Source organism: Amphiura filiformis, unplaced genomic scaffold (assembly GCF_039555335.1).
Source record: "Amphiura filiformis unplaced genomic scaffold, Afil_fr2py scaffold_434, whole genome shotgun sequence".
Taxonomy (NCBI): Eukaryota; Metazoa; Echinodermata; class Ophiuroidea; order Amphilepidida; family Amphiuridae; genus Amphiura; species Amphiura filiformis.
The window spans coordinates 1-17,475 of record NW_027305898.1 but is presented as its reverse complement, the minus strand read 5'-3'; the positions used below and the strand labels follow the sequence as shown (position 1 = coordinate 17,475).

The window sequence follows — 17,475 nt, the reverse complement described above, 5'->3', positions numbered from 1 at the left end:
CCTATTTGGGTATTTTTTTCACAAAATAGTGGATTTGCGTAGATTTTTGGTTCGGAATGTGAACAGGTGTTAATATTTGGCCTACGCGCACAACCTATGGAGTTTATTTAATTTTTCAACTGATGTGCCATTTTCTCACCATTTTTCTCTGATCGTTTATTTCAGGTGAATTTTTTTAATTCCTTCAATATCGCCCTCTGTTGTTGAACACAACTTTTATGGAGAAAACAAACAGGTTAGTTTCATCGCAGTCTTGTATCCAGCTTGATGGGCCAACCACGAAACGTATACTGCGCGCAACCATTTTGTATGGATGATGGAGTCTGTGTTGAGACTATTATTTTTCATTTTGCCGGGACGTTGTGACAGTCACGACAGTGAAAGTATAATAAACTATAGTTTACACAAGTTACAGTCTGGTTCTGGTTCAGGTTCAGTCGGAATCACAGTGGCAGTCAGTAGTAGAAGTACTAGCCTGGGCTATATTACAGACTTATTCCTGTCATTTTTGAAGAGGAGGTGAATAAGATTATTATAGCAAATACCGTATTCAAGCTTATGATAATCACCGCGAACACGATGCCACCACGGTAAGTTTAACAACAACGAGTTTCCTTTCTTCTCTCTCTCTCTGCCAGTGCCATGCTGATCATGCTACCACCATCATGACCATAGATACTACATGTATGCTACCATGCACTCAGCATACACGTAATTTAGTACGTCCATGACGTAACGTACTACAATCATGACAATATAGCCCATAGCATATCAGGGGCTTTTATAATACCCAGTTTTTATAATTCGGGTATAAAACATCCTCGGCTTTTAGGGTTTAACCCGTTTTTTTTTTATTTATCTAACCCTAAAATTATAGCTTGTCTGGCCTCATCATCTTCTTCTTCTTCCTTTGAAGTACAGTCCTCTCTACGACTATGCACGAGACTAAACAAAAGGTCAAATTAAAACCCTAAATAAAATACATACCGTGCGGATATAGTACCGTAAATCGTAATAGTACACATCATGCTATTATATATTTAGTATAATATAAAGGCCAAGTATTAAAGGAGTATTTCGTGATCCTAGCATCCTCTTTTTATGACATTTTTCAGTGAATATCCACGAAAAAAGCATATTCCCAAGATTTCAGTTGATTCCGATATTGCGTTGCGTTTGTGAGTTATTAACTTATGTTACCGTAACATGGGGTGGCTTTGGACAATTTTGATGTATTGTCTTAAATATTTTTATAATGATCAGTAGAATTCTGAGTTTCATGTTGGGTTTGGCAAGTACCAATAGAGGACAGTTCATGCCCATAAGGTCAACTCGAGTTTATTTTATTTTACGATAATTTTTTGGGGGCAAAGTTTGTCCAAAGTCACCCCTGGGTTTGGGGTGACTTTAGACACCATGTAATCAAGTGCATGTCCAAAGTCACCCCGACCTGAAGAGTAGAGCAATGGAGAGGGTGGAAGTAGTTGTGAGGTGGGTAGGAGCACAGAGGACGCTGTTGTGGTAGGGCATGGTCACTGTGGTGTGTTTTTAACAAAGTGTCAAATTTTTTTGTATTCATTTGTTATGTCCAAAGTCACCCCGGAAAGGAAGCCAAACCCTGGGGTGACATTGGACACAGCCTGCTTTTAAATTCTTAAGAGTGGTTAGATATCATGACTATCCAGGTAGGTTCTTGATTCATCTGTGTTTACTATCCAACCAACAGGCTTGAGTTTCCACTCTTATGTTCCGGTGGAGTACCGAAAGTTCGAACACCACAAAAATCCTGCATTTTATGGACCCGCTAAAAAGTTCTGAAAAACATATAAGATAACACATTATACTGGAAAACTTTAGTCATTTGTAATGTCCATACATTACCACATAAGAATATACAAAAATATTCTTAGAAATATTAAAAGGTAGTTAAACAGCCTACATGAAATAATAGTTTTTCCCATGTGTGTCCAAAGTCACCCCAGTGTCCAAAGTCACCCCATTTTACGGTATGCATGATTATGTGATTACACTTCTCCATAGACAATACGTTGTAATTTCGTTCTGGTGCACCAGAACGAAATTCAAATTTCACGATATCTTTGCTAAAAGCAATTAATCTGCAAGAAATATTTTTGTATAAACATTATGTACCGGTAGCCAGAGGTTTCCAGTGTCAAAGTGATATAAAAATCTCAACTTTTTTGAGAAAAGTGGGGGGATGAGGCTGTGGATCACGAAATGCCCTTTTAAGTAACAAAAATAACATTTATATCGTCCCCGCCCTCACCGATTTTTGGAGATTTTCAAATATTTATTTTTCCTATTTGCTCCCTTACTTTATTTCTAAAATTGTTGCACATGCCTGGCTTTAATGCTCTAGTAAGAGCCCAGCCAGAAATCGAGCAAAAGCAGAAGCAGAAGACATGTTCAGAAGTTCTTGGTTATCATTTATAAACACATTGCAAACACTTTCTTCAAGCTAGGGGTAGGGCTTTGGGGAAATAACAAAAATATCTGGGGCCTCCCCGATTTGATGATTGATGGGTTGACAAACACTTTGCAATTGCACTTTTACGCAGAAATGAATGGTAAAAAAATCACACAATAACAAATATGAAGGACCTCCCTCACCGATTTTTGAAGAAGTCCGGACGATATAAAATACATGTTATTTTTTTTACTTGGCCTACATGTAACCTTGTTCAGGGTTCGATTTACTTTGGAAAATGTGAGTAGAAATTTTTAGCGAAAACCTTATTTAGGCGATGTAATTTTAGCATTTATGTTTACATTGCTATAAATGACAAGCTGAAATTTGTGTACATAGCAGGTTGTCCAAAATGGGGAGCATTTTGCTCTATCCCACGACACAATTTGAAGGAGGATTTCGTGATCCTAGCATCCTCTTTTTATGGTATTATTAAGTAGATATCCACGAAAAAAGCTTATTCCCAAAATTTCAGTTGATTCCGATTTTGCGTTTGAGAATTATGACACTGCTCCATAGACGATAGACCACCGTGGTGGACCGCTGTAATTTCGTTCTGGTATACCAGAACGTAATTCAAATTTGGCTAAACGAATTTATCTGCAAGAAAGATTTGGTACCGGTACATAAACATTATGTAGCCAGAGGTATCCAGTGGTATAGGCCCTAAAGATCTCAACTTTTTTAGAGAAAAGTGGGGGGGGGGGGGGAGGTTGTGGCACACGAACTGCCCTTTTAAATTGAACCCTGACCTTGTTTGATTTTTGCTTAATATTTAATTATAATTTTAAAGCTTTGAAAGTTTACAAAACATTCAAATCTGACTCTTTGTTTTAGCATCCTGATATGATAATCCCTTCAAAGACTCTTCAAGTTGGGTTGTATAAATTCAATATAACCACAGGCCACAACTGTCCACCTATCAAGCATGTCAAGTATCATGATTATAATACTTCCTGTCCCACTTCACATGTTTATTTTATCATGTTGTAAATTTTGTCACAACAACTTATTATATCACTTGCTGTAAGAAATTTAGCATTTGTTATTTCATCTTCAGTTCCATTATTACACAGTACAGTACTGGGGAGTACAGTAGCAGGCTAGTCAAAACGGAAGAAAATCACAGAATCAAATTTCACAATATCTTTGCTAAACGAATTACGGTAATCTGCAAGAAATATTGTGTACATAAAACATTATGTAGCCAGAGGTTTCCAGTGATATAAAAATCTCAACTTTTTTTGAGAAAAGTGGGGGGATGAGAATCATGAGGCTGTGGATCACGAAATGCCCTTTTAAGCTACAAATTTTACAACACGGATTACAACACATAAAATGGTTAACTTCGGACTCTACCGTAGGCCTATAATGTTATTTGTTTTTGAGTTTTATTTATTTCCAACTTATAAATGTTGTCACTAAAATTATGCTCTATAATTTAGTCTTTATTGCTTTTATTTATTGTTATTGCATGCTGCTTTGTAAAATTCAAGTGTAGGTGTAAATACTTTTAGTAGGTACCACCAGTATAAATGTATAATCAGTATTTAAATTTGTTGACTTTCAAAGGAATGCTGTACTTACTGTGCATCATTTATTACAAGTTTAGTTTTCATCTCTCTTATTTTGTTATCACTTTTTTGGTACACTTTATACATTATTATGATTTATGAATAATCTATTTATTTGAATCTATTCTATGTTGGCCTAATGTTATAAATTAAAATAGGCCTGTAACCGTTGTTTGTTACTTGGGCCTATATCATTATACCATGAACATGACATGGGCATATGGACCATGAATTGATACAATGTAGCTCTATTGATCAAGGGAAAGTCAAGTGGTGATTAAACATAATGGTCATGCCAAATTGCAACCACTTGGAATCACCTGTAACAATTGTGTGTTGAGTTGATCATTCATTTTAAAGTTTACAGGAAGTTTTACTTAAATCATTACATTGTATCACAGAAATTTCCATGATTGTATGCCAAGTGAAATAAATAGCATGTTAAGATCGACTTTCACAAAATTTGGTGAGGGAGGCCCTTACTATTTTTTTTTAAAATTTGTTATAAATTTTTTATTCATTTTGGTGTAAATTGCAAAGTTGCATTGAAGAATTGTCAATGCATCATAAAAACAGGGAGCACTTAACATTTTTTTATTTCCCCAAAGCCCAACCCCTAACTTGAAGAAAGTATTTGCATTTTATATAAACAAATTACAGAACTAATAACAAGTAGTAGGCCTATGTTTTCATTAAAACAATTTTAGAAACAAAGGAAGCAAAGAAGAAACGTATGCCTATTGAAAATCTCCAAAAATCGGTGAGGGCAGGAGCCGTGGGAGTATTTTGTTTACTTCAAACCATGTGTTTAAACATGTTTACAATAAAACTGACCATGATATTATATTTATATGCCAACAATAAATTAATATTATCAAATCACAGATCAAATGATGGTCAGGAATGCATATAATATTAAGGAAGTTATAGATTTTCTCTTTTTGCTTGCATCATACATGTATATGTATGGGAGATGTTTCATTGTATCAAGGTTGGGGTCAAGGTGTGTTTCACTCAGATGTGCAAAACCCCAGGTGCAAAATATTGTTGATGATTGAAAAATCATGTGAATATGTAGATTTTAAAGGTGATTAAAAAAATCCAAATCTACATGTAAACAGATAGGCCTAGTAAGTATTAATAGACCTACTAGTGTTCAGTTGCCAATATTTAAAAAACAAAACAAAACAAAACAAAAAAAACACATCAACATTGGGATAAATGCAGATTGAGATGTGTGGCGCGCATTGCATTCTCTAAATTCAGTAAATTGTCATCGTCAACCGTGTAATTGAATGGGATTATTTTGAAATTTTACAACGCTTGAAATATCACAAACAAATAGGCCTATGTTGATAAATAATATAAATACAAGCTAAAACCGTTGGGGTTCGATAATGAACCCCACAAAACTAACCGACTATATTGGAAAATGCCATACGGCCGGGCGGTTTCATAAGTTGCCGGCTCGATCATGTCATCCGCCGCCTGATTGAGATCTACAATAAAACCACAACATTTGATAGTCATTCAAATTAAAACAAAAAATTAATGAAATTTTGGGAAAAAATCGTACATGATTTATTTAAAAGTCACATGCATTTAAATCATGGTGATGTAAATCAAGCAAGCAACTATGCATAACTCTGTATTATTTGTAAGTATTTATACACTAAGTTGTGATGACATGTTAGACTGGTTCTATTTTGGAAAAATCACATTCCAAGCGACAAGTTTGCATTTACAAAAGTAAATAGCAATCAGCTTTATTCTTGTTAATTTTGGTTTGCTGAACTTGAATCTGCTGTCTGCCAAGCAATATTTTGAGACTGACCATCAAAAAGACCCCAAATGACCCAATATGATCGTATAGGGGCAAAAATTAATTCTATTTCAATTTAATACTTCAAACATGTAGGCATATGTCAAATTATTAATGCGTCTGGCCCCACAGATCCTAGAGATGTAATGTTTGTACGTGTACGCCTTATCGTTAAAAAGTAAATGGAACACAAAAGGTCACATGTCAATTTGCTTGTTGTAGGGTAAAAAGTCAAAGTTGCTCCAATTTGGTAAAAGATGAGGCAAATTGTTTGCCTAGCTGGTGTTAGAAAAAGAAAAGTTTGTACTATCTGTATTGTCTAGTTACCATGTTGCACCAGGGGTGTCTATTCTTTCAGGAAATTGAAAATATTTCCTCACCCTACTGCGCTGTGTCACATCCGTCCCCAGATTCTTCCCCAACTGAGATCCCCAAAAATGGACCCAAAAGGGAAGATTTTAGAATGGTTGCTGTCTGCATGTACTTTTCTTATTTTCTTGTTCCTCCCTTCCCTGCCTGAATAGGGGTGTGTTAGACCCAGAAACTTCTTCATACAACTGTTAGGCTAAGTTGTGAGTTGTTCTATTCTGTCTTCCCTAAACATGATGATAAAAAACATCAAATTCTTTCCTATATGGTACAGTCTGGACTGAACCATTTCATGCATCTAAGGACTAAGGCACTTGAAACTTGATTCTGAATTTAGCGTCCGCCGCCCCCGTTATGAATTTTGTGCCACATTTGAGATGTAAAATCTGAAAATAATTCATTATTGTGCAAACTGCTACTAAACCAGCAAGAAAATTTGTTCTGAAAATTTTTAAAACTCCTTTTTTTTGTATTTTAAGCCTTCAAAAACTATTAGAAGAATTCATCTAAATATTTGAGCATTGAAAATATACCAATTTTTGACCCTTGCTCTATTCAATTATTTCAATTATACCTTTGGGATACCAAGGTAGACTAGATTTATGCTGACCAAATGTTTTCACCAGCAGTGGCATAGATTTCTTTTTGACATGGGGGGGGGGGGGGGTGGCCCAGGGTGATGGGGTTGTAAAATTTTCTTAGCGCGCAAATTTTTTTGGCATGTTGAAGCTAAATTGGTGAAATATGGTATAAAAGTGGAATAAACTGTTTTTTTTAGGTTAAAATGGCCAAATATGAGATTAATTCCGTCAGAAACTCACATACAGGCTTCAACATTGGGATTGGGGGGATGACCATCCCCCTAGCAAAATATTGGGAGGAATTTATGTTTGTTATGAATATAATGAAATCTGGAAAAGAATGAATAATGAAATAGTTGCCTCATTATGAGCTGAAAAAAATGGGCCGCTAAACTCAACATCAAGTTTCATTAGCCTAATGGTTCAAAGGGAAGGCAGGCTGGCAAACACAGCTCTTTATTATTTTCAGAGCTAGTTGTGATTTATTGTTTGCAGCCTTAATTACAGGGGTGTGAGAGAGTTCAGCTTTTTTTGTTTTGATTTTCAGCTTTTTGCTGAACCATGAAATGGTATCAGCCTATATGAGTGTATGTTACTTACTTGCTTACTTACTTACTTACCAACCATTTGGTCTGAAATGGACATATCTTTAAATGCCACGAAGGTATGAACCCCAAAGTGGTGTCAAATAAAAGAGAAAGAAGTAAAGAATATAATAAAAATATTTCCTAAAATCAGAGGTCATCCAATGGGTCACAGGGGTCAAAAAAGGTCATTTTAACCAAAATGCTCCAATCGAGCTGAAATTTATATGCAATGATCCGTATGACATTCTAAACATGTTTAAAATATTCCAATATTCATTTCAGATCATTCAGGGTCATAAAGGGGTCAAAGGTCAAGTTGTCAAAAATGCTACAATTGAGCTGGTATTTAAATGCAATGATCTTTATGACATTCTAAACATGTTTAAAATATTCCAATATTCATTTAAGATCATTTAGGGTCATAAAGGGGTCAAAGGTCAAGTTTTCAAAAATGTTCCAATTGAGCTGATATTTAAATACAATGATCTTTATGACATTCTAAACATGTTTAAAATATTTTAATGTTCATTTAAGGGCATTAAGGGGTTACAAAGGAGTGATATATATACATATACCACACTATTAGACTGCCAAATCCCCATGGTTCAGCTATGGTGCGGTAACCGCTCTAGTTTGTTCCAGTACACTTGCTCTGACAAAAGTATAGGATTTTCCCAAATTGCAGCTTTTTGCTACGTAGTAGCTTTTTGCTAACTGTTTAATAACAGCTGTTTCAGCTCTTTTACATGTGGTGACTCACATGAAAGCCTTAGAATTAAAATTCTTAGCAGAGTTCGGAGATTGCCACTGAACTATTGCATCTAGGCATCAATGATTTGGATCTGAAGCTGAGGTTTAAAACGGAAGATAAACTTGTACAATAGAGCTGTTAACTAAGGCCAAAATAAAATTGTTATGTTGCCCTAAGGGGCTGTGCAATAATCATGAGCCCTGGGGGAGGGTAAAATTGGCGGGGGGAGAAATTTTGGTGAGCCGAAGGGGAGCAATTTTTGGCAAGCCGAGAGGGGGGGGACAAGCGATTTTTGGCACATATTCATGGGGCGCCTTTTAAATAAAACGCGCTAAAAAGGCTTGGGAAAACGGTACAGAAATGCTTAAATATGGTCATTTTCACAGTAAAGGGTGTAACTTTTGATTTTTAGGGTCAAAATTTCAAACCACTTAAATATGTTTCTGTTTACTGAAATCATGCATAGAAGCAACTTAAATTCCAGTAAAATAATGTTTCAAGGCTTAAACCTTTTGATTTCTAATAAAAATTTGACATTTTCATAACATTTTGGTTAAAATCTAAGAAAAATGTATTTTACATAAGCTCAGAAAATTATGACATAAAAGCTGGAATACATGTGAAATCCCATTCCAAAGTAAGTCAACAGATATAAGTTACATTTTATACCATGTTTTGCTATGTTTATAATTGCAGTTTTGAAATTTTTTTACATAAAGTGTCATTTACAATGGAAATTTCCCAACCTTAAACATATTTTTTAAGTTTTAATTGGGTTCCTAAAATAATTTGAATGTCTAACTTCATGTACAAATACTACTTGATAAAAGGAACCTCCCAGCCAAGTTTCACAGAAATTGGAGTTATTTTTAGAATTGGCAATTCAAGCGATTTGTGTTTGGAGGCTTCAGTTAACAACACAGGTGATCATAAAAGTAAAATATTTGGCTAACTACTGCAAGTTGACATGAAAAAATAGGTAAAAAATATCACAATTACCAATTTTCATGCTTTGCTTCCAAGTATTGAATTTCAGTTGTGACAAAAATTAAATTATCACAGCAAGTCATTTTTTTTGTTTCGGAGGCCTCATGTTAACAATGGTTAAACATTGCAGAAGTAGTTCTTTTGAAAACAACACTGTTGGGATCATCTAAGCTGTTATTTTCTTGTGTGTATTGAATCAATGATTCTATGCGGCAGATATTGTAGATTTATAACATGTTAACTTTTTTACCCATTTGTTAAGTATGGTATTTTTTGCATGTGAAGCCTCCGAAACAGGCTTTTTGGGTATCAGTATATTTTTCAAACATTAACCATAATATCAACATTTTTTTAAATTTATGACATTCTGCACATATCAAGTAACAATGACAATGCAGATATCAGTATGAAACACCAATTTAGATATGCATAGATGATAATTAATCTTATTGTTGTTTCGGAGGCTTCATTTGTTTCAGAGGCTTCAATTGTTAACGGAAAGTTTGTATTGGGTCCCATTTTCAAATGGTGATATATATCTCCACGATTTAAAAACAAGTGACTTGAGGATCTACTTTGCTACATTTTGATAAATAGATTGGATGAGCTCTTTTATTTATATTTGCCCGAGCTTGCTGAACAGTTTGTTTCGGAGGCTTCAAAAAAGTTAACGGAAAAAGGGCTCTTTGAAGTCAAGATTTTATAAAAATCTTAAAAGCTTGCAAATCAACTAATTTTTTGTTACCCATTTCAAGTTAAGATATCAACTGTTATGAATCAAGAAGAAGTGAAGAAATAACCAAGAATTATGAACCAAAGCTATACCCACAAAGTTTGTTAACAATTGTTAACGGAAAATGAAGCCTCCGAAAGGACAAATATCAAGTCCGGTTCTCAAAAATACAGGGCTGTTCACAATTAAATCTAATGTGGCAGTGTTTACTGAACATATGACCATACTTTCAGGATAAGAAAAAATATCCATGAACTTACTGAAGAAAACACAGGGTTTTACAAAAATGTTGCTGTTTTTTATAGTTTTTCAAAATGGCAATATTAAGTACATTTAAGCCTGCTAAAACTGAACGCAGTAACTCCCAAAGATGACTATGCTACCCAAGGTAGCTGCTAACTAGATGACTTATGTGGCCAAAAATCATGGAATTCTGTGGCTTTATTAGAACACTACGGATCAAAATGTTAAAAATCCAAAGTTACACCCTTTACCGTGAAAATGACCATATGCAAATTTTCCGGACCTGTCTAATTCTGTTACAGCACACAGGTATTCACAAACGAACAGACAGAAATCCTGCAGGCTGCATGGAATGATGGCCTAAGGAGCTACAGTCGTAAAGCCCAGCTGAGACAACTAGAGAAGCTTGCAGAGGACTTTGCCCGGTGTCGTCACTTAACATTCAAAGGCGTAACGCATGATCGTTCCCTAAGTCAAAAATACCCCCCTATTTTGCGAGGTTTCAAGAACATTTTAGTCATTTTTACCCCTATTTTACATTTAAAACGGGTACAAATTAGCCTTAAAAAATACACCTATTTTTTGCATTTCAAGTACACTTTTACAAAAGTACCCCTTTTTTAACATTTCAAGAACAGACACAAAAACACTTGTTCTGATTCATTGTCTTTTCTGAGAAGAACTCTGTTGTCCTTTAACGAGGAAAATAACAGAAAAATATATACAAATACATCCAATAGGGATAGTATTTTTTATGATACAGTTATCAACAATGTAATATTTCCTCCCGTTTTGTTTTTTTCAAAATAAAGCTTGAATGTGACCAATACATAAACTGACTGACCAAAATTACGAACTCTGGCATTTGCCACGAATTCCCTCACTCAAACCACTACGGGTATATCACCCCCATCTTTAGATATTTTCAAGAAAAACCTCTAGCTCAGAGCTTGCCGGTCACCAAATAGTTAGCGATTTGCGGTTTTCGCCAACTTCAGCCAGGTTCAGAAGGAACAATTCCTTTATGATCAGGTGCCAGTTCGAAGAGTTTGTGGCACGCTTTGTGGGTACCCAGTTTGTCAAGGCTCCGGAGGCCGGGCGAGTCATTAATAAAGCCGATGAAAAAAGTCCCATGAAATCAGCGGCCAAACTGGGTAAGTCCCCAGTGACGTAATCGGTGTAAACAAACCATGAAACAAATAAAACCGAGTCGAGCGTTAGGAAGGCAAAAAAATTTCACAAAAGTGAAATCCGGGAGTAAATTGAGCGAGAAATGGTAAGATTTCTTGGGATTTCAACATTAACATGATTCACAAAAATATACCCTATTTTTTAATTTCGAGTAGACCGTCGTCAAAAACAACCCTATTTTTTAAACATCGCGAACATTTTATGTTCGCGAACATAGTTTAAAAATAACCCCCTTTTTCGCGAAATTGGGAACGATCATGCGTACACATAGTCAATGTTAAGTGACGACACCGGGGGACTTTGGTGTCACTTTAGACCAAGTGAAGGTATGTGACCATATTGTCTATGCATCAACGTTATACATTGTACATGTAGTGCACCCAGTTAAAGCCATAATGTATGATTTATCAAATTTTAATTTTGTTATTCTTTATCTAAAATGCTGAAATAATATTAGTGATAACTGATGGGAAGGAATTATGTCCCATTTTATCACTTGAGGTAAAGTGAAAGAAAACCCCACTGGCTAAAACAAAAACAAACACTCAAACATTGGGTTGTATAATGCTATCCTTTCAAAATGCCTGACACAAGGCATAAATTGTGTCATATCATATATGTTTTGTTATATGTTTGTTAACTGTTTGGGGATAATTACATTATATAGGCTATACATGTAGATCCCATATATATGTCTCCCAGTGGCAGCACCAGGAGCAAAGCAAATTTGGGGAATCTTTTTTTTTTGTGCAAAATTGCCACGAGTAAATTAAACAAATACCTTATAATTATGCATTTTACATTTTAATATGCTGTCCAAACTAATTCAGCCAAAAAAGTTTGTCTTGGTCAGGCTATTCATTTGTGTGGGTGGGTGTGTGGAAGTGCTGAGCCTGTGTGATGCCCCAGAGTCATAAACTTGTTCATAGGGTCACATGTCATAAATTGGTCATCTTTTGTTTAACATAATGTAAAATGAGAAAAATATCACCAATTTTGATTCACTTCAACACAATTTTTAATGAATGCATTTTAGACCATTATCTATATAATAATACTGGTAGTCTGTGAGTCTGTGACTCTGTCTGTGTCTCTGTGGTTCTGTGACTCTGTGACTCTGTCTATCCACCTATTTTCTCGGAGGCTGGAGGTCGCCCGTTCCTCAAACTTGGTGGGTGGGTGCAGCTTGGTATGAGGAAGAACAAGTTTATATTTTTAAGATCAAAGGTCAAGGACGGGTCAAGTTCAATTGAAGTCTAATTTCAAACACTTTAAATGGCAAATCTAGCCATGCCATTGTGTTGACCTTGGACTATCAAGTAAAAGTTTCCACGGTGATCTTTTCATCAGACCTACCGTTGAGAGTTCATAGGTCAAGTTTAAGGAAGAACAAGTTTATATTTTTAAAGGTCAAATGTCAAGGACGGGGTCAAGTTCAATTGAAGTCTAATTTCAAACACTTTTAAATGGCAAATCTAGCCATGCCATTGTGTTGACCTTGTACTATTAAGCAAAAGTTTCCACGGTGATCTTTTTCGTTAGACCCTACGGTTAAGAGGTCATAGGTCAAGAAAGGTAAAAAGTCAAATCCCCCCTATGGAGCTTAAAACTTGGTGGGTGGGTGGACCTTGGACTAACAAACAAAAGTTTGCACGGTGACCTTTCCGTCAGACCTACGGTTAAGAGGTCATAGGTCAAGAAAGGTAAAAATTTCAATTTGCCCTATGGAGCTCAAACTTGGTGGGTGGGTGGACCTTTGACTAACAAACAAAAGTTACCACGGTGACCTTGTCGTCAGACCTACGGTTAAGAGGTCAGAGGTCAAGAAAGGTAAAAACTTCAATTTGCCCCTATGGAGCTCAAACTTGCTGGGTGGATGGACTTTGGACTAAACAAACGAAAAAATTTTCACGGTGACCTCTTTGTAAGACCTACGGTTAAGAGGTCATAGGTCAAAAACATAAAGATTTCGAATTGCTCATGGAGCTCAAACTTGGTGGGTGGGTGTAACTTTTGTCAAGAAAGCTCAGGTTTGCGTTCATTAGGTCATCCATTGTCAAAGATTTTGAGATCTGCAAAAGCCAATAACCATGACAGCCGACAACCGCGAAATACGGGTAACCGCCTAGTAAGTATATATTTCTGGAAAGCTTATAGTACACGGATGCAAAATCAACAAAGTGTAACATCATAATACAGGGTGGGTAAGAAATATACAGGGTGGAACAACAACAAAATTATCATCTTTCTTGTCATGGTGAACCCAATTATTTCCTTTTTCTGAAAGCTATGTAGCTCAAGATAAATATATGGATTCAGAAAGACATTGCATGGGCGAAAGAGTTTGATATCCCTATTAAACATATAGGGTGGTCAAAATTGTAAAATAATTTTACAATTTTTATGACATCAATCAATCCATTCTTGACACTAAAACTAATAACATATTGAATTCCTCAAAAAAAGTACAGTAAGATAATTATCTTCAAAATGACACCAAATATTCTACAGTAGGTATTATACTTATAGAATAAACCAAACTTGAAATGTGAAGAAGGCATTTTCATGTTAGGGAAGAACCCAAAAGTTCGATGAAGCCCTATAAACGAAAGTCCTTTCGTTAGTGGGGGAGGGGGTCAGAAAGTCCGATTACGTTTGTAAGAGTAGTTACAACATCGATCAAAGTTGATATTTTTTAAGGATTTAATAAACATTTTATAATAGCTCTCCTAACCCTCGGGTTTAGCTCGTCTAACCCTCGGGTTTATTTAATGTTATATAATCTACTTTACCAGTCGTTCTCCATGGACCCGAGGGAGGGTCTAGTCTTTTTACTTCCGCAAATGGCCAAATTGTGACCTAGATCCCGACGAAGATGAAGCCCTATAAACGAAAGTCCTTTCGTTAGTGGGGGAGGGGGTCAGAAAGTCCGATTACGTTTGTAAGAGTAGTTACAACATCGATCAAAGTTGATATTCTTTAAGGATTTAATAAACATTTTATAATAGCTCTCCTAACCCTCGGTTTAGCTCGCCTAACCCTCGGGTTTATTTAATGTTATATAATCTACTTTACCAGTCGTTCTCCATGGACCCGAGGGAGGGTCTAGTCTTTTTCCTTCCGCAAATGGCCAAATTGTGACCTAGATCCCGACATTTATCCTGAGCAGTCTCACCCCCTGGTTATATAAAGGTCATGAAAACGTTTTAAAACATTATGTATGAAAACACACTACAAAACTATTTCTAAAATGTTTTCAATAGGTTATTGTAAAATATTTTGTAAAGAACATTATGTTAGAATATTTGCAGGAGGTTAATTATCAAAAAAATGTTTTTAATTGTTTAATATGAAAATATTTTTTACCCTTTAAATAACCCGCCATTTAAACGTTTTATGGCAAGCTTTTCTAACCTTTGGCGAATGATGTCGAAAACGTTTTGTGTTTGATACCACATTCTTTTTCATTTGAAAATCCAGCAAGTTCTATTTTTTTTTTTTGCCAAAAATGTTAATGAAGAAAAATATTTTAAAATAGAATGCAATATTTGTTTCTTCAATAAATGTGATCAATATCCTAGCATTGTCGCACCCCTCCACAACCCCATACACCATAGCGACAGCCCCATGTATCCTATATGAAAACAGGTTGGAGTTTTCGATATTTGTCACTTACGTTAGAGAAGAGGGGGAGGGGTTAGCCTTCTAACTAAAGGACTTTCGCTTATAGGGCTTCATCAAACTTTTGGGTTGTTCCCTTATGGATCCTCCATTTTTGGGTGACCTATTTGTGACGTATCTTTTGGAAAACTTCAATTTGAAAAGGTTTATAAAAAATGTCAGATGCTAAAACCCAATGGGTTAGTGAATATAACTCGATTATTTTGACCAACTCGGGTATGTATTTTTGTTTTTGTTATTTCTTTAGAATAAAATTGACAGACTAAATAGGTTACACAAGGAGAAACGTAGGAGAGAGACTCAGCCTCAGGATGATACAAGTGTATTCAATGGAAAAAGTGCTTACACCCAGTTCATGGGGGAGACCATTAAAAAAAAAGGTGAGTAAAATATTCAACTGTAAATTTTAAGCATGGCCCAAAAAATAAAGATTTTCATTAATGATCATTATCATAAGGCCTAAAAAAGAAAATTGTTTGATTGGCGTAAAATAAAAAAAAATTGGTATGTTGTTCGGCAATTTTTATTAAAAATTTTTTTTTACACACATTTTAAGCGGTAAATTGCGTATGATAAAGGCCTTGGAACTTTTTTGGTTCTATTTTTTTAATTGGAATTTACTTTTTGAATTTTTAAAAAAATTTTTGCAAAAAAAAATAAGAAAAAAGTCTAGGTCGGGCCTATTTTTAAGGTTGGTCGGGTTATGCCAATTTTTTCTTTTTTAGGTCTAATGAAAGCATTCTGTCTACACAAAAGTGAATAATTTATATGGATTAATGGGATGCGATCAAGCAAAATCTGTCGGAACTCGGAAATATTGATTTTGAGATATAGCCAAACAAAGAAAAAATATTTTTTGTTTCCACTTGTTTTGGAAACTCTTTAATTGCTAATATCTTTGGAATTGGTTGTTCAATTTCAGTGAGGTTTTCTGCAAATCCAGCTTTGTAAATGCTTTTTATTATCCTATAAAGAAAATTTTTTATTGCTGAGTTCCGACTGATTTTGCTTGATCGCATCACATGATATGGGTGCCATTTAGTACATGCATTTTTTGTGTGTATTTAATTAGTTGCTGATATTGATGGTAATACCCAATATTTCAGAATGGGATGTAGCTCTGAATGGTGAGCGTGGGTGTGTGTGTGCTGAATTGATGTGATGGGATTCAATTTCATTCAATATCTACACAATATATGTAGCTATACAACATACAGATCCTTCTACAGTTTCACAATTTAAATTTTAACATTATCCAATATAAATATGGCCCAAGATTAGGGCATAGAGACAAAGCAGTGGATTTGAAATGTTCCAAATTAAAGGTTATAATGATCAAGATGTCTCATGGTAGGATTAAGCAACATTTTCTTTCTGAATCTACTGTATTTTTATGCGTAAGAAAATCAAACACATTATTATGTTGACTCCAGGGTAAAGTTGATTTTATAGTTCATTGCCGAAAGTGAAGGCCGATTGTTATTACCAATAATGTAGCACACTTTTCCCAACACAACAAAAAAGTGATAATATAAATTCAGCTTTAATTTGGGCATGTTGGAATGTAATCTAAACACTCCCCTTTATTATAGCTGTGCATGATTTTGTGACAGGGTCGAGCCTTTTGTCTTTATCTTAATAATGCTTTATACTTACTTCTATGGTTCCAGAACGTGTGCACTGCACGGCCCAAATTAAGCAAAAAACAAAAAAAAAATAACAAACAAACATTTTCCTTGGGTAGGCTATTTAGAGCCAAGTGAAATTACATCGGTACCACTGGTACCTGCTATAAAAATCAATTGTGTCAAAGAATGAATTTAAAACAGTTTTTTTTAGACCCATCCCAATCTCTAATGTTAGCATGTAAAACAGCTAGAGACCAATATATTGCTTTGAATGGAAAAACTTGGCCGTTACCTTTTATGTTCCACCTAAAATCTTAGGGTGTCTCGATCCTGTACATATCAAGAGATAGGGGCACAGATGGGTCTACAATTAACAGAACATAATTAATTATTTTCTCTACATATCAGTGACTGTTTATGATTATCTTTCTATTATTTAGCCAAGGAGAATATGTCACAGTCAGACACAATGAGGACAGCGAATAAAGAGTGGAGGAAAATCAAAGGTACCCCTAGTGTTGCCAAATATGAAGAAAGGGCGCAGGCAGTGAAGAATAAGAAGAAAGATGAAGATTGCAGTGAAGAAAAGAAAAAAAAGGATTTGTTAATCAAACTATTTGAAATCGTGAGTAACCTGCCATATTTTTTTCTATTTCCACAAGGCACAAAGTGCTAGTGCTTTTAATTTTTTCCATATCACAAGAATCAATAAAAATCACACAAATCAAAATAACAAAAAAGCAGCACCATATAATAAAGTTACATCATATCTAAAAGTGTACATTACAATATACATGTAATTTAACATAATATTCAGCACAGCCCATCACACACACACAC

At 35.1% G+C, this 17,475-nt stretch overlaps 1 protein-coding gene across 1 annotated transcript; it reads left to right on the top strand.

Moving 5' to 3' along the window:
- Nucleotides 1-298: 298 nt before the first annotated feature.
- LOC140145590 (uncharacterized) lies at nucleotides 299-17,311 on the top strand. The gene is made up of 5 exons (XM_072167287.1): nucleotides 299-590; nucleotides 10,438-10,556; nucleotides 11,630-11,652; nucleotides 15,255-15,387; nucleotides 17,076-17,311. The coding sequence occupies exons 1-5, from the start codon at nucleotides 559-561 to the stop codon at nucleotides 17,309-17,311; spliced, it is 543 nt and encodes a 180-aa protein (XP_072023388.1). The 5' UTR covers nucleotides 299-558.
- The last annotated feature ends 164 nt before the right edge of the window (nucleotides 17,312-17,475 follow it).

Excerpts from the sequence above, each read along its gene's own strand:
- LOC140145590 (XM_072167287.1), top strand. The coding sequence starts at position 559 with ATGATAATCACCGCGAACACGATGCCACCACG. Across the intron at positions 591-10,437 it reads GCGAACACGATGCCACCACG|CACACAGGTATTCACAAACG; the intron begins GTAAGTTTAACA and ends ATTCTGTTACAG. Across the intron at positions 10,557-11,629 it reads GAAGCTTGCAGAGGACTTTG|GTGTCACTTTAGACCAAGTG; the intron begins CCCGGTGTCGTC and ends CGGGGGACTTTG.